Source organism: Sinocyclocheilus grahami, unplaced genomic scaffold (genome assembly GCF_001515645.1).
Source record: "Sinocyclocheilus grahami isolate Dianchi unplaced genomic scaffold, SAMN03320097.WGS_v1.1 scaffold1357.1, whole genome shotgun sequence".
Taxonomy (NCBI): Eukaryota; Metazoa; Chordata; class Actinopteri; order Cypriniformes; family Cyprinidae; genus Sinocyclocheilus; species Sinocyclocheilus grahami.
The window spans coordinates 204,256-222,593 of NW_015506536.1; the positions used below are offsets into that span (position 1 = coordinate 204,256).

The following is an 18,338-nucleotide window of genomic DNA, read 5'->3' on the forward strand; positions in this document are numbered from 1 at the left end:
TTCCATCAAGCACAATCAAACCTCTACAAATGATTCAGAATGCAGCGGCACGACTGGTCTTCAACGAGCCCAAAAGAGCCCATGTTACACCTCTCTTTATCTCCTTGCACTGGCTACCGGTCGCGGCACGAATCAAGTTCAAGACGTTGATGCTTGCATATAGAACAGCCACAGACTCGGCACCCGCCTACTTCCACTCACTACTACGAATTTACATCCCCTTCAGAAGTCTGAGATCCGCTAGTGAGCGACGCCTCGTGGTACCATCACAGAGAGGCTCAAAATCACTTTCCAGAACATTCTCGTTCACCACTCCTGGCTGGTGGAACGATCTTCCCACCCCTAGCCGGAATGCTGAATCCCTGACAATTTTCAAGCGACAGCTGAAAACTCATCTCTTTCGAAGCTACTTGACTTCATCATAAAAAAAAAAAATCTTTTTATTTATTCCTTCTCTTTCTAGCTTGTACTTATCTGAACAATGTCTAAGAACTTGGTATTACAACCACTTCTTGTGTCTGTTTGCCTCTTTAAGAAGAATCGCTTTATGTATCCCCCAATTGTAAGTCGCTTTGGATAAAAGCGTCTGCTAAATGACAATGTAAATGTAAATTTCAAGCCAATGGCTGGCAAAATACCACCTTATGATGCAAGCACTCCCATTCTTCTTCTTTTTGGAAGGAACATTCTAAGTGTGCATAAGGTTCGGGAACAGTATGATGGACCTGGTAACATGCCATATGATCAGCATCTTGACTTAGGCTGGGTCATTGTGGGAGAAGTGTGTATGAGAGGAGTACACAAGTCCGAGACTGCAAATGTTTTCAGGACAAACATACTGCAAAATGGACGCACATTTTTTCCCACCCTGCTCAAAAGGAATTCAGGTCAAAGAACAGTTTGGTACTCCAAATGATCAATACCAATCCACTCTACCTTGCTGTCCAGTCACAAGCTGTTTAACACATCCCCTGGGTGACAACGACTTTCAGAGGACTCCTGAGAATGATAAGCATTCACTGTCTGTCTTCCTTGATGTTATGAAGAGAGAAATGTACATAGATGAGTCAAACCACCGGGTAGCTCCCTTACCATTCCGTTTACCTCGCAGCCCACTGCCGAACAACCAAGACCAAGCAATGAAGTGTCTTAATGTCCTGCAGCACACCTTACAAAGGAAACCCGAGATGGCTAAACACTTTGTGGAGTTTATGCGAAACATGTTGTAACACCTTGAGCAAAACACTGCTCTTCTGTTTCGATAAAAACATCAAACAGGTTCTCCCCACTGAGAAACCTGATCAAAGTGCTCTAGTTATTGGCGATTCTATTGTACGGAACGTGAAAATAGAGACACCAGCCACCATAGTCCAATGTTTACCAGAAGCCAGAGCGCCTGACGTCTTGGCAAATTTAAAAGTGCTGGCTAATGCTAAACGTAAATTCAGTAAGATTGTTATTCACACCGGCGCTAATGATGTTCGACTTCGCCAGTCGGAGATCACAAAAAATATCATTAAAGAGGTGTGTGAACTTGCAAGTACGATGTCAGATCCTGTAATATGCTCTGGTCCCCTCCCTGCTTACCGTGGTGATGAGATACATACCAGACTGTCATCACTCAATGGCTGGAGGTCTAAGTGGTGCCCGCAGAATAACATAGGTTTCATAGACAATTGGACGAGTTTTTGGGGCAGACCTGACCTGTTGAAAAGAGATGGTCTTCATCCTTCCTGGGGTGGTACCGCTCTTCTGTCTAGAAATATGGCACATAGTCTTAGAGTTTGCACTTGACTAACTGCGGCCCAAGTCAGGAAGCAGACAGACTGGCTAAACCGACCATCTGCTAGCTGCCTCACGTCACAGAAATCAGTTAATTCTCAGCACATAGAGACCCTTTCACCTAGACATCATACTATAGAGACTGTGTCTGTTCCCCGAACTAGAAAATACAAAAAACGTCCAAACCAATTTAAGAGTAACAATTTAATTGATGTTCAACAAATAAAAGACAGATGTAATATGGATAAACAAATGATAAAGCTTGGCTTATTGAATATCAGGTCCCTTTCTATGAAAGCACTTTTTGTAAGTGATATGATCATTGATCATAACCTAGATGTGCTCTGTTTGACAGAAACCTGGCTAAGACCTGATGATTACATTATTTTAAAAGAGTCTACCCCCCAAGATTACTGTTATAAACATGAGCCACGTCCAAAAGGTAAAGCGGGAGGTGTTACTACAATTTTTAACAATATTTTCAGTATTTCTCAGAGGGCGGGCTTCAAGTATAACTCGTTTGAAGTAATGGTGCTTCATATTGTCACGCCCCTGGACTCTTTGTGTTGTGTTTTCCCTCCCCAGGTGTGCCGTGTTCCTTTTAATTAGTCATTCCTTGCACCTGTGTTTTCCCAATCACCCAGTGTTTAACCCTGTGGGGTCCGAGGGTGTTTTGGGCCCTGGAGAAGTTTTGACATATCCTGACATTTGTGCTTATTTCAGTTGCTAATAAACATTTTAATGCCTAAGTTTAGTAGCACCATAATCAGCACAAACTGGGCTACAATAATATGTGGGCAGCATGTATGTATGTATTTGATTGTGTTTTTGAGAAAACAACGTTTATGCGTGCTTAGTGAAAAACTAAAATTTTTAAGTCACTGAAATAAGGCCATAAAACACATACAGAACATTTGTTCACAAGACTATTGAGAACTGGATCTTGAAGTCTAGAGTTTTTGCTTCAGAATGATGTGAAAATCATCTTGTTTACTCACTCACAGAAAACAATATATTGATTTAAATTTTCTAAGACACATTTTGTGTAGAAAAGGAATACGCGAGGGGGCATGAATGGTAATGGATAATGATGTGATTCACACCTGAGAAGACAAAGGCCTGCATAATGAGCCTTTCAGTCAGGTGTGTGACTGAGAGGGAATTGCTACAAGAAAGAATGAGGAAAAAATAAACGCATCTATTTTTTGTTTGTAGTTTATTTAGAATATATATAACTATCACATCATTTTGGGAGTGTGTGCATAACATGGTCTTAGCTGTGGTCCAGGTTCTTGTGCGGGCAGGAATCTCAGAGCCTGTGGAACATGTCAACTTCAGTCTCTGTTTTCCATGACCGAGTGGGCTGCTTATTTGCTTTGGCTCTCTTTGCAACAGGTTCTTTTGCACTGTTATTCTCACATCTGAAATAAAAAAGTAAGCATGCTGTTTACACAAACTACATTATTGACATTATTGTGATGTTCACTGATACTAGTACAAATTTATCGAAACAAAGAACACAATTACCACATAGCAAACATATTTTACCACGCAGTAACTAAATCAAATGAAAGTAACATCTGTAAAATAGTGAATGCACACTTTGCCGTCGACTCTGGTGAGAAACAGGTCGCCACTCACCATCTGCCCCGTGGAGGATCTCGCCGGATCCACTCCAGACCCAGAGCCCAGCCCACCATCTCCCCGCGGTACGGAGCATCCACCTGAGCCCACCGATGACGGAGAGCCATTTCCAGCCACAAGCCAGAACAAAGCTAAGCGACTGAGCAGAGGATCGCCTCGGAAGTTGAGCCCAACCCGTCAGACCAGGTGCGAGAGCCGGCGACAGTGCCCACCACGAAGGAGCAAGCCGTGGACAGTGTGAGCCATGGAGAGGAGCTCCGCCCCCTGCATCATGGCTGAGGGTGAGCTGACTATGGCGGGACATAAGTGCCAGAACAAAGAAGGAAGGGCTCCTGATCCCCAGTTCAGCCCAGGAAGGGCTCCTGATCCCCAGTTCAGCCCAGGAAGGGCTCCTGATCCCCAGCTCAGCCCAGGAAAGGGCTTCTGATCCCCAGTTCAGCCCAGGAAGGGCTCCTGATCCCCAGTTCTGCCCAGGAAGGGCTCAGAAAGGGCTCCTGATCCCCAATTCAGCCAAGGAAGGGCTCCTGATTCCTCGTTCAGCACAGGAAGGGCTCCTGATCCCCAGTTCATGATGATGGTGGGGCTCCTGATCCCCTATTCAGCCCAGGAAGGACTCTTGATTCCTCGTTTAGCCCAGGAAGGGCTCCTGATCCCCAATTTAGCCCAGGAAGGGCTCCTGAATTCTCGTTAAGCCCAGGAAGGGCTCCTGATCCCCAGTTCTGCCCAGGAAGGGCTCCAGCCCAAGAGCACCTTTCAGTGCCCGCTCCTAGAAAATGCCCTCCAGTGGCCGCTCCTCGAAAATGCCTGCCCTCCCACCCGCTTCAGCCTCCTCCACCGCTGTCAGCCCCTCTGCTCGCCCTCAGCCCACCATCATTGCGGTGCGAGCCCCGCGGGCCTGCCATCCTCCAGCGTCACCGTGGTTGGAGTCTCCCTCACCTCCAGCCTCCGAGGCCCAGACTCCGCCTCGGCCCGTAGACCCAGTGGTTCCACCTCGGCTCCTAGTTCCCTCGCCTCCACCGTCACCCATCGATCCATCACCTCCACTGGGCTCCCTTGTCGCTCCGTCCCACCAGCTCCGTTGGGCTCCTTCCTCCCGCCAGCTCCACCTTGGTCCTCAGTCGTTGCGGCTCCGCCGTGGATCTCTGGATCTCCGCCTTGGTCACCAGAGCCCTCGGCTACACCCTGGCCCCCCGGATCCTCGGCATCCCCCTGGCTCGTTGGCTCTCCGTCTCTGCCTCGGGCTCCTCCACCACCTGCTCCGCCGCCGTTGGTCGGCCCCCTGGAGTCATATAACATTATCCAGAGAAACAAGTGTTAATGATAAATCCCCTGTGACGTTTGTTCTGGCTACTGTATACAGGCCACCATACAGACTTTATTAAATACTTTTATGATTTTATATCCGAGTAAGTGCTGGCTGAATATAAAGTTTTAATTGTTGGTGATTTTAATAACCATGTTGATAATGAAAAAGATGCATTGGGTTCAGCATTCATAGACATTCTGAACTCTATTGGGGTTAGACAACACATATCAGGACCTACTCATTGTCGAAATCATACTCTAGATTTAATACTGTCACATGGAATTGATGTTGATGGTCTTGAAATTATGCAGTCAAGCGATATAATCTCAGATCATTATCTAGTCTTATACAAACTTCATCTAGCTAAAACTGTAAATTCTACTCCTTGTTATAATTATGGTAGAACCATCACTTCTACCACAAAAGACGGCTTTGTTAGTAATCTTCCTGATTTATCTAAATTCCTTAGCATATCCAATACCTCAGAACAACTTGATGATGTATCAGAAACTATGGACTCTCTCTTTTCTAGCATTTTAGATATGGTTGCGCCTTTATGCTTAAGGAAGATTAGATATGGTTGCTCCTTTATGCTTAAGGAAGATTAAGGAAAACGGTCTGACACCGTGGTATAATGAGCACACTCGCACCCTAAAGAGAGCAGTCTGGAAAATGGAGCGCAGCTGGAGGAAAACAAAACTAGAGGTATTTCATATTGCTTGGCAGGAAAGTACCCTATCCTACAGAAAAGCATTAAAAACTGCTAGATCTGATTACTTTTTGTCTCTTTTAGAAGAAAACAAACATAAGCCCAGGTATGTATTCAATGCAGTGACTAAATTAACGAAAAATAAAGCATCAACAGGTGTTGACATTTCCCAACAGCACAGCAGTAATGACTTTATGAACTATTTTACTTCCAAGATCGACACTATTACAGATAAAATTGTAACCATGCAGGCGTCAGCTACAGTATCGCACCAGATAATGTGCTATAGATCCCCTGAGGAACAATTCCACTTATATAAGAACTAGTTAATTACAGACCAATCTCGAATCTCCCTTTTCTGTCCAAGATACTAGAAAAGGTAGTATCCTCACAATTATATTCCTTCTTTGAGAAAAATGGTATCTGTGAGGATTTCCAGTCAGGATTTAGACCGTATCATAGTACTGAGACTGCTCTCATTAGAGTTACAAATGACCTGCTCTTATCATCTGATCGTGGTTGTATCTCTCTATTAGTGCTACTGGCTCTTAGCGCTGCATTCGACACGATTGACCACAACATTCGATTGAATAGACTAGAAAACGTTCTTGGCATTAGTGGACGTGCATTAGCATGGTTCAAATCGTACTTAGCTGACTGCCATCAATTCGTAGCAGTGAATGAAGAGGCATCGTATTGATCACAAGTGCAGTATGGAGTACCTCAAGGCTCAATACTAGGGCCATTACTTTTCACGTTTTTCATGTTACCCTTGGGAGATATCATCAGGAAATATGGTGTTAGCTTTCACTGTTATGCTGATGATACTCAACCCCAACTGGTCCAAAATGCAGCAGCTAGAGTTCTTACTTGAACCAGGAAGTATGACCATATTAGCCTGATTCTGTCAACACAGCACTGGCTCCCTATTAAACATCGTATTGATTTTAAAATCTTGATTATTACTTATAAAGCCCTGAATGGTTTAGCACCTCAGTATTTGAACGAGTTCTTATTGCATCATAGTCCTCCACGTCCACTGCATTCTCAAAACTCTGGAAATTTTATAATACCTAGAATATCAAAATCAACTGCGGGCGGCAGATCCTTCTCCTATTTAGCACCCAAACTCTGGAATAACCTATCTAACATTGTTCGGGAGGCAGACACAATCTGTCAGTTTAAATCTAGATTAAAGACCCATCTTTTTAACTTGGTTTACACATAACACACTAACACATTTCTTATATTCAAATCCGTTAAAGGATTTTTAGGCTGAATTAATAAGGGAAAACCGGAACCGGGATCACTTCCCATAACACTCGATGTACTTGCTACATCGTTAGAAGAATGGCATCTACGCTAATATTAGTCTGTTTGTCTCTTATTCTGAGGTCACCATAGCAACCAGGTCCAGTCTGTATCCAGCCCAGATGGTGGATCAGCACCTAGAGAGGACCTCTACAGCCCTGAATGTCAGCGGAGATCAGGACTACTAGATGAGCCCCAGAGACAGATCCCCAGTGAAGACCTTATCTCCTAGACGGCCACCGGGACAAGACCACAGGAACCAGTTGAGTCCTCTGCACAATGTGACTTCGCTGCAGCCTGGAACTGAGCCTGGTTTCTCCCAAGGTTTTTTTCTCCATTCTGTCACCGATGGAGTTTTGGTTCCTTGCCGTTGTCGCCTCTGGCTTGCTTAGTTGGGGACACTTAATTTCCAGCGATATCATCGACTTGATTGCACAGATACTATTTAAACTGAACTGAGCTGGATGATGACATCACTGCATTCAATGATGAACTGCCTTTATCTGAAAATTTTTTATAGAAAATGTTTACTATTGTCATTTTGCATTATTGACACACCATTTTCCTAATTAATGCTGTACAGTTGCTTTGACAATCTGTATTGTTAAAAGTGCTATATAAATAAGAACGACTTGACTTGACTTGACCTATGAACAGAGTGAAAGTGGATCCTCCATTCACTCATGTGGGCCTGGATGTTTTTGGGCCATGGGACATAATATCACGCTGCACTAGAGGGGGCAGCGCTGAAATAAAAGATGGTTCGTCATTTTCTCTTGCTTAAGTACAAGGGCTGTCCATCTGGAAGTCATTGAGTCCATGTCAACCTCAAGTTTCATTAATGCCCTCAGACGGTTCTTGGCAGTTCGCGGACCAGTCAAACACTTTAGATCCGACAGAGGAACTAATTTCATCGGAGCCTGTCAAGAACTGGACATCAATGCTGATGATCCAGAACTAAAAGGTTACTTGCAGGAGCAAGGTTGCGTATGGACATTTAATGCTCCCCACTCAACATATGGGAGGAGCTTGGGAAAGAATGATCCACATAACATGGCGCATTCTGAATGCATTGCTGCTAAAAATTTGTCTTTCCCATCTTACCTATGAGGTTTTGACTACTCTCATGTCAGAGGTCATGGCAGTAATGCATGATAGATCTTTACTTCCTATTTCTTCAGTGCTAAATTTTATACTAAATAGTGCTTTTAAGTGTGTAGATTAAAGGAACTCATTTGAATATAATTTCTTTACATGTACATTACTTTAAATAATGTTAAAAAAGGAACTATGTACAAAATCAAACTGTAATGTTAAGCTGGATGTGTATGAAAATGTGTACATAATGTTCATACATATTTTTTTCTTGTTTGTAGTTTTACATAAAAAGAATTGAGAAGAACAATCACCAGTAAAGTCACTAAAGTTATGAAGACTGCTTTCTGGAGTTCTTTTCTGAAAGTGTATGCTATCTGTTAAGCCTTTGCTCAAGCTACGCAATTGGTCAGAACAGAATAATCATCAAAGATCAGAACAAAATAAATTACTTATGTGAAATTACCTAATTACGTCTCTATATTAACTGTGTGCAACAGCAAACTAGAACAAATCATTATAAATGAAAAAATAAACAAAACTCACAATGATAATCAATGGGAGCACTGGGCTTGTTTCCCTGCAATGATACGATCCCAACGAGGAGGGATGGGTGACAGTGAGACTTGAAGCGTGTTGCAGATGTCCAGTCTGCTCCGTAACTTTGTTTTAGTGGCTGTGAGTGCAGAAAAACCCACTTCGCAAAGGTAAGAAGTTCGAAAAGGAAGTAAACATTTCAGAGCCCTCACAGCTATCTTTGGATATTCCATCTTTATTTTACTCCAGAAGCCTGCAAGGGAGGATGTCTGAAACAAACTTTTCAGCCTGCCGTCATTTGTAAGTTCAATGAGCTGATGCTCTTCATGCAGTGGTATGGATGATTCGCGGGGGAAGTTTGCAAACGGGTCACGGACCGATTCCTTATCAATTCTTGGATCACTTGCATTTGGGAAGTACCGCTCAAACTCGGCTGACAACAAAGCGATGTGATCGCAGATCAGCTGGGAGAGAGAAGGCCCAGGTTCTTTATTTCCCAAATGTCCGGACAATGCTGGAAACATGTCAAATGTGCCCTTTGGCACTCGCTGTCCCCACAGTTGCAACTTGGCTTTGAATACAGACACTTTGTCTGCCAATTTGAAAACAGTTGTCATTCTCCCCTACAGTGACAAATTAAGTTAATTCAGCAGGTTGAACATGTCACAAAGGTGCGCAAGTTTACCGATCCATTCCTCGTCACTGAAGTGTGCTGCCAGTGGTGACTTTTATTCTGAAAAAAATCTCTGTATTGGCTCTCTTAACTCGTAAACTCTTGCTAAGGATCTACCCCTTGACAGCTACCTGACTTCGGTGTGTAGCAACAGGTGTTTGTGCTCTGCTTCCATTTCTTCGCAATGCTGTTCGAAAAGAATTTGCTTTGATGTGGTTAATTATTTTTACAACATCATTTAGCACGGAGTGAAGTGCTGGTGACATTTTACGGCTGGCCAGCATTTCCCGGTGTATGACACAGTGTGTAGACTCGCATTCGGACGCAAATTCTTTGACCCGGGTCGTGAGACCGGACAGCCGTCCTGTCATAGAAACAGCCCCATCTGTGCATATTCCAACACAAAATGACCAGTTAAGTTTGCCTGATAAGTAGTCATGCAAAGACTTGAAAATTTCTGCCCCAGTTGTGTTAGTTGGCAGTGAGCGTACACACAATATATCCTCATGCACATCGTCTTGAAATATATATCGCTCATAAACCAGTAATATTGCATTGTTGTCAACATCGGTCGATTCATCGACCTGCAATGCATACCATGGCGACTCGTTAACCCTTTCTAACAACTGCTCTTTCACGAGTTCACGCTTACATATAATTAGTTGAAGTATGGTAATGCATATTTCTCGAGTGCGCTCCACCTGTGTTAATTAGGCTAAGTATCTGACATGCTCCTCCTGAACCTTGTTAATAAAACATCAATTCACAAGTTCACGCTTACATATAATTAGCTGAAGTATGGTAATGCATATTTGGCGTGCTGTCCGGGGAAGGGCTCCGAGCTCGGGAATGGCCCGAAGGTAGGAGCGACTTATGTGTGGGAAGGGTAGGCCCTACAGGCTGCTGGTATTGGACTACGTGGTTTGGGGCACCAGGTCGGGAGGGCTTGAGCCGATGCTCAACAGTAGCTCACAGCATTGGAACGGGTGAGCCCTACCGGCCGATGGGGGAGGAGCAGCGTGATTGTATAGCCCTACCAGGAGGGCCTGAGTTGCCTCGACTGGAACAGCTCACGGTGTCGGCGTACGGGCCCTACTGGCTGACGGGCCCCTGCTAATCAGTGGGCAGAGGGCAAAATGGCTGACCGAGAGGGCCCATGAAGCCTCCAACTGGAGATCAAGACTCAGGACGAAGGACGTGTGGGTCCTCTCGGTTTGGCAGATAAAAAGGCTTTGGGCCGTCCGGCAAGCAGGACTCTTGCGACATCCGGCGGGAGATCAAGACTCGCGGCATCGGATTGATAAGTCTTGCTTGCGGGCGGCAAGTATAGAAGCCCAACCGGGAGTACTTTCGTCGACATCTGACGGAAGATCAAGACTCACTGCATCAGACAGAAGATCAATGTAGAAACGATTGTCAGAACATTGGTGCCCTTTGTAGGCTTTTTATATAATGTGAATGTACATTACATTGTTTATAATACATTATGTTAAGTTTTGTTCAACAGAACCATGTGGTTACTTGCTTTTGATACTTTATTTGGACCAATTATTATGGCATCATTGCTATTATGTATATATTTCAGGTCATTTTTAAAGGCTATTGTTTAATTAGGCCTATTTTTCTACCATAAATATAAATTATAATTATGTGATTAATCATCAGAATAATCAACCGATAACTCGGTTACCCAATTAATCGTTAGTGATTGCCTTAGATGAGGGGTCTATGTCCGCACCTGCCAGGATCTGTGCTCGGATGTTGTGAGCCACTGGAGGTGGCTCCAAGGCAACAGCATTCGGTGGGATGGGCAATAATGTTGCTATAAAAGAGAATATTTTGATTTTAAATGAAGTAAAGAGCTGAGGGAGAGGAGCAGAGGCCACAATTGTTGGGGGAGGCAGCCTCACACTTAATATCGACCTCTTGGGCTTGAGGTGGGAAACTGAGAGAAGCGTAAGAGAAAAAATGGAGGAAAATAAAGAGATGTGTTGGTCTGTGATGCGAGCGGAGGCAGCCTCACGCTAGTGTACACTATGGGAGCGAATTTACCCATTTAAAAATGTATTTGACAACTTTTAGCATCTTTAAAAAGTTATTAGATGTTAAAAAGACATGCATTTTCCTCTTAACCACCCAAAGAAGAAAGTATTGAAAAGCTAGCCAAGCGGCAAGTCGGCTAGAGACTTGGAGAGAGGTGCCTAGCAATACTCACGTCACGTGAATTAGGTTGCTAGTTGCGCTTGTTCAATAATAATAGTTTATTTTATGGTAATCCTAGTTGTTAGTTTGTGCCTATAATCATTAATCATTTTGGTACACAGTTGAACTTATTTTCTCGAAAATCAATCTTTTTCATCCGTTTATCTGAGTGAAATGTGTAGTTTAAAATACAGGAAAAATGTTAGTGAAAATTAATTCCGAAAATCTGAGTATTTTCTTTGTGTATTCTACGCAGTTTGCATCATGGTTACAAAATGACATCAACATCCTTTTGTCACAACGTCATTTAACAACTTTTAGCAACAAAACGACCTGCCTTTTAGCGACTTTACCTAAAATTAATTTGCAACACGGCCTGTGTAGCTAGCGGAAGCGGCCTCGTGCTAGAGTCTGCTACAAGAGCTGGAGGCCAGGCTGCATACGACGCTGCACCAAAAGAGCCGCGGAGAAAGGTTGAGCCGAAGCGGGAAGCAAGTGAGGCTTTGCTGCGGTAAGATCTGGGGCGTGGCCCAGGCTCGTTGAAGGCCTGCCGCTGTGACCCAGCGCTTAAGGAGAGCCGGGTCTTGTGCGGGGCGATGGTGGTTTCGAGCGAGACGAGTTCGGGGCCTTGCGAACTTTGCTCGAAATATTGGCTGCTCTGCTGGAGTAGATTTAGGAGTGAGGTTGGCTGATTGCTGGGAGACGAATAACTTAGATCGTACAAATCCGCTTTGTTTACCCTTCGCGAGGACGGTGCATCGGAATTAATCAGCGTTTGCCTCAGGCTTAAATGCGGTCCACTTTCCGATTGGAGGAATTGTAGGCACAGCCGAAAGATAAGAGGATGCCAGGGGGGAAAAAATGGAAGTGATGCCGGTAGAGGCGAGGTTAAGCCTTGGCGTCGTGGAGAGCGTGTGGCTGGTCGAGCAGAGAGCAGTGGCCGCGATGAAGCCTGGAGCTCGGCAGCGGTGTCTGGCTGAGAAGGAGCGATTCTGGGGCCGGCAGATTGGCTGGAGAACCGAAAAATCGCCAGTATAGGTCTCGTCGTTTAGATGGGAGAAGCTGAGTCTGAGATATAATGACAAAAGGTGCAAACCGAATGCTGATAAACCGTCAATGGATAGAGGTTAGTCAGCTGTATTTATATCATGGTGTTGATTAACTTGAGTGCACTCCACCTGTGTTAATTAGGCTAAGTATCTGACACGCTCCTCCCGAACCTTGTTAATAAAACATCATTCAATGTTCTCTGCGATCTCATCAATTCTCCGTGTGACAGTGGTTGCTGAAAGAGGAATCTGGCCTATCTTGTTAGCTGCAGCTTCACCGAACATTTCACTGCAAAGGTCTTTAGTAGCTGGCAAAATCAGTTATTCCCCAATGGTGAAGGGCTTCTTAGCTTTAGCGTTACGGTCAGCCACCAAGTAGGATGATCTCAGTGCAGCTATATTTGTAGATGTGGTCGCTTTTAACAGTTGCTGTTGCCCCATTTGTTCACGTTTTTTCCGTTCAAAATAATCCAACGGTTTGTCTCTCAGTGCTGGGTGTTTAGTTTCAAGATGCCGTAGCAGTTTTGAGGGCTCCATTGACTCATTAGATCATTTTTCTCCACAAATTATACACAAGGATTTGGAGCATGTGAACTGCCAGTAGAGACAAAACCGTATTTTAGATAGCAATCATCATATTTTCGGTTAAAGGCGGCTTTCTTTTTCCACTTTTTTTCATTTTTCGTCTCTTCGTTGTCATTATAATTTTTTCTTTTCTTACCTCCTCCACTTAAGAACCTTTCAAGAGATGTTTGTTTCCCACTCATTTTAATATTAGCTGAACCTTAAAGTGTGGAACTGACGTTTTTCTGATATAGCGCCCCAATGTAAATTTGGATATTGGCTCTTAAAGGGGAAACGCACAATAAATAATTGAGTGTAATTTTGCTTTCTCGCGGCCCGGTAGCAACTCTTTCACGGCCCGGCACTGGGTCGCGACCTGGTGGTTGGGGACCTCTGCCCTAGGGACGTAGTGTCTCGTTCCCTCTCAGGTATGTCATGACGACATTAGGGCTCTAACTTAAGAGCCCAATCATCTCTGAATTTAAGAGAATACGACAATGAAAGTCGGCTAGTGGATTATGCACACTGAGCATACGTGCACCCCGTGCATACGGGTATATAAGGCTCTCACCCCCAGGGGGCACAGCTCGCGCTCCGTACCGAGAAACCAATTGTCCAGCCGCGAGCGCTCAGGGCTGGGCGGTGTATTCACCTCCAGCCTGATGCTCACTGCTGCCCGGGCAAGCATGGCCGTCAACTCTGGGTCCGATTCAGCAGTGGCGACAACACCCAAGGGGGGCAGCCCCGCTGAACCTTCATCCTCAGAGGTCAATACCCCATCCCCCGATGCTGCAATCGACATCTGATCCCCCGGCGGCACACCGAATGAAATGCTAGGACCGTGCAAAATCCACTAGCCAATTTTCATTGGCGTTTTCTCTTAAACTCAGAGATGATTGGGCTCCCAAGTTAGACCCCTAATGTCGTCACGACATAACTCCTAGTGACCGACAGATAGGGAACCATGGTTACATGCGTAACCCGAGACATTTTCCCAGTTAGGGAATTATTTTAAAAATGGAGGGAGTCATTAAGGCATAAAAAAATAGATTAAAGAGCAGGTCATATGGTATTTTAAAGTGTCCTAATATTGTGTTGGAGTCCCCTACAACATGTTTAAATGCATCTAAGGTCAGAAAACATTGTATTTTTCTCAGAATATACACTTAATATTAGAGTCATTTGCCAATGATTTCTAAACGATTTGTTCCAAGCAAGTTTGGAGCAAACCCCTCCCTCCCATAAGCCTACTCTTCTCTCACTGATCAACTGGCCAAGCCTGCTGTGATTGGCACAGAGAGGAGTCTTTGAGCAAGATAGCAAGCGCTACAATTGACAAAGCACCTTTGCATAAAACAATAATATAGTGCTACAATCCGTTCTTATAATAATGACATAAAATACAAAACACTTATGCAAACTAATCGTGCCCACAGCTAAAGTTTAGCTGCTAAACTGCGAACACTTAAAACAATAATGGTGGATACGTTAGCCGAGTGCTAACGTGACTAACTGATGAAACAATACAGTTTGTAAACCAAAATATGTCTACTGTAATGTTAATTTCTGTAATTTCACAATGATTTTAAAGTCTGTGCACTACACTACATTATTATTAAACAAAGTAATTAGAACAAAATCAGTCTACATTAATTGACACATTCTTAGAAAATAGTGGGTTCACAGCGAATTATCAGAACTACTTCAGTAAGACAGTAATTTCGTGCTTTACCTGGAAACGTAAAGCTGCACTAGGTGTACATCACATATTTGCACAGAAAACTTTATATTTTGAGCACTGAATTGGAAATATACGATAAAAGCCAAGATTAGAGAAGCAGGTAAAATGACATGCACACAACAAAAGGTTCAAATTGTATTTCTGTGGTATCCTTGAACACAGCGTCTTCTCAACATGATGTAAACACACTAACTAGCACAAGTGTTTGTTGGCAGGTCAGACTCTGTTTGTATTTTGGAGGCAGGCGGGGATTATGCAAATGTTTTACCCAGCAACGTATACTGGTAACAGGCAAAAGATTAGAAAATATGACGACTCATTAAGGCGATTCAGAATCGACTCTCTCTTTTGAGAGACAATATCTTTATTTATCATGCACTTTTTTGATTAACAACTTTGCAGATTGTTTTCATTTAAGGATAGCTACGTTATAAACTGCTAAATAGATATTTTTCAAAAACCCATATGACCTGCTCTTTAAGGATTAAGGGTCAACAAGCATAACTATAAGCTATGGAGGTTCATTTTCTGCTTTAGATTAAATAAAATGGTTATTATGACTTTACTCACAACCGCAACATTATTTGGCAAAATTGTGACTTTACATTTCATAGTATGACTTTATTTCTTATTTTAATCCTGTTGTAATTTTTGTACTTTTGGGCAGAAATGTGCTTCCATACAGGATCTTGCCTATATAAGCAAATTTAAATTCTCATCATCCTCCTAATATATTATCATATTATCAGCTCATAATTTAATTTGCAATAAATAAGTTAAATACTTTTAAAGTTATCTCGTGTTACACTCAGTAACTATGCTTTTTGGGGTTGTCCTCTGGTTGTTTTTATGTTTTCATGACAGTATTACCCCCCCCCCCAAAAAAAAATGTTCCTGTTGCTATTGTGCATTTAAAAAATACTCATTGACTTTTTACATACAGTTTGATGTCACGATATTGCCTGTTCTTAATAATTGTGTAATATGCCTAGTTTTTGAGGATGTTGTGCACTGTACAGTAATGTTACAATTATCACAGACCCCTGTTACAATTACACAGAATGTCAGTACTTTGTGTATTTCTATTTTAGTTGTGTTCAACTTAAGTTAAAAATGTACTTAAAAATGACATATCAAAGTTGTGAATTTCAAAGCTTTAGTAGAAAAATATTTTAAAGAAATTACCAAAGTATTACAATTATCCCTGCCTTCTCACAAAAAAAGTATTAACCAATGCAGACATTTCAGCATTTCAATGCAGTCAACAGTGCTGGGGGACATGTCCCTCATTTATAATAATTGCTATGCCCCTGGGTTTTTGCAATTGACTTGCATATTGATAGATAAACATTATCAGTGAGGACAAGGGACAAGGCTTGAATCCTCTCTCGTAGTTTCAGGTTATGCTTTCTTGACTTTCTCCCATCTGTCACATATTCCACTCCAGTACCCAAATGAAATGCACTTTCAATTGTCGCTCCTTTTTACCAGGAGAAACAGACACCTCCACCAGCTCCAGCGACCCCTTGACAGTTCCACCTCAGTTAGAGTGGAGGTTTGCGCATCACCCACCTTAGAGGGAAAAAAAGCGTCTCAAATTTGCTCGGTAGCAGATGTCTGGGAAAGTCAGCTGAGACCCCTACTTAAAAAGTGTTTCAGGTCATTTGACAGGAATGCTTCCTTGAGGCTGTCAGTAATGACTCCTCTTACCTTTTTATACCTTCACTAGCTCCACTCTCAGCCATGGTAATATTTGCTTTTTCAAGGGTCCCATGAAAAATAGAAAGTGAGAAATGAGATGGGTTCAGCTCGGGAAAAGGCCTAAAAGTATGTCTAATCGAGATTTACTGGAGTGCTTATGTCACTGAAACTGCTACAATTGATTGGATGTAGGAAGTTAAAGGACTTGACTTTGGATGAACACCTTATGGGATGGGATATTTTGTTCAATAAAATGACAATTGTGGTCTTTTTGGATCTACAGTTTGAGAGTTCTAGATGGTATAAGAGGAAAATAAACCAACAAGTAATCTTTACCTCTGTATAAGGCACTTTTCAAATCAAATCACTTCACAAATCCCATGTCTTTATTTGAAGTGAGAACCATTTCATTATATATTATGTAACAAAATTAATCAAACATGAAATGTAGTTAGTTTTAAATAGTGATTTTGGCCTGTCAACCTCAGAGGTCTTGACCTTCTCTGTTCTATCCAGCTATTTAAGTCATATGTACCAATGTTATAAAATCATCTCAACATAATTTTGAAAATCTATTGAATTACTATTCAGTTCATTGCTGTAAAATGTTTGTAATTATTTGTAATAATTTTATTATTACATGTTATTACTAATTTTGTTTTTAGTAGTTTTATTACTAATTTTATTACTACTAAAAAAAATGGTTGCAATCACCCCCACCCCATTTTATTTTGTAATAATTTTTTATTATTATTTACAGAAATTATTTTTGTAAGGTCTCAAACTAGATTAGTATTATTTAATTTTGATGTTGATGTAAATGTTTATAGAAATGAAAATCACACTTTTAGACGTGTCCCAAGTTTTAGTAACAGGGTTGAGAATTAATGAATGAATGAATGAAAAAAAAGCCCTGGATGTTGTACATATTGTGTGTTTTCATGAAAAGTAGCATAAACTGTTTGAAGGATCGTTTAAATAAGGTAGCTATAATATGAAACAATGAAATAAATTTTAAACCCTCCTCCCTTCTCTCTTTAGATCAGCTTGGATGCCAGGAAAATCAAGCTCCTACGTCTACCAGAGGGAAAACCCTCCCCCTCTGGAAATAGACAGACTGTCTTTGAGGTGTGTGTCTGTCCCAATGGAAAACTCTTCCTATCACAAGCAGGAACTGGCTCCACTTGTCAGATCAGCAGCAACTTATGCCTCTAGATACTCACAAAAACCCTTCCACACACACACACACACACAGACAGACACAATCACAGATACAGAGGACTTGTTCCTCTTGAAGAATTCAATGTTGACAAGAAATGAAAAGGACTTCCTCAAGATTAATGAAAATACTTCGTAAAACAATGTTTGAACGAGAAACTTTTATAGTGATCACCAGAAAACCATTCGACAGTCGCCATTCCGACCTTGCTTTTACTCATCAGAATAAATTTTTTATTTAATTTTTTTGCTGAGGAAAGTACCATGGGTGCTTTATCTTGTGTACACCACATAAATATGACAGTTTTCTTCTTTTAAAAAAATAAATGTTTTATTATTAAAGGTCTTCATCTACAGTCCTCAATCTGGGATGCCTCTCATGACGGTGATCACCTATACCCAAACTGTGCTTACACTGGGATAAAATCCATACACCCACTCTGTTCAAAAAGGAGAACAGTGCCTGTGCCTTAATTCAATGCACTCGTGGCAAGCAGCACACCCCACTGACTTTTATTTATACAAGGAGACTTGCATTTAAGTTACTTGCCTTTTGCTCCCACAATATTTACAACATTGTTATGCAGCTTAATTGCATAAAAAAAGTTGAGAAACCAGTGATCTCAAACTCACGTAATGTGCTGATTTCTGCTTTAATTTGGAAAAGAGAAGAGAATATTTCGGATTTTGTTTCAAGAGAAGAGGATATTTCAGATTTTGTTTCAAAGTTTGTTATTGGCTTGGCATACAATGAGGAAAAGTTGAAATTGGAAGAAACAATTTCTTGATGTGTGGATGTTTTTAAT

At 42.1% G+C, this 18,338-nt stretch overlaps 1 protein-coding gene across 1 annotated transcript in view; it reads left to right on the top strand.

The window, feature by feature from the left end:
* Positions 1-17,977, top strand: part of LOC107569546 (delta-sarcoglycan-like) — a 183,376-nt gene extending 165,399 nt beyond the window's left edge. Inside the window, exon 7 of the mRNA XM_016255664.1 lies at positions 17,356-17,977. Within this exon, the coding sequence (XP_016111150.1) occupies positions 17,356-17,529 (174 nt within the window). The 3' untranslated portion in view covers positions 17,530-17,977. The remainder of the gene's footprint in view (positions 1-17,355) is intronic.
* Positions 17,978-18,338: the final 361 nt, after the last annotated feature.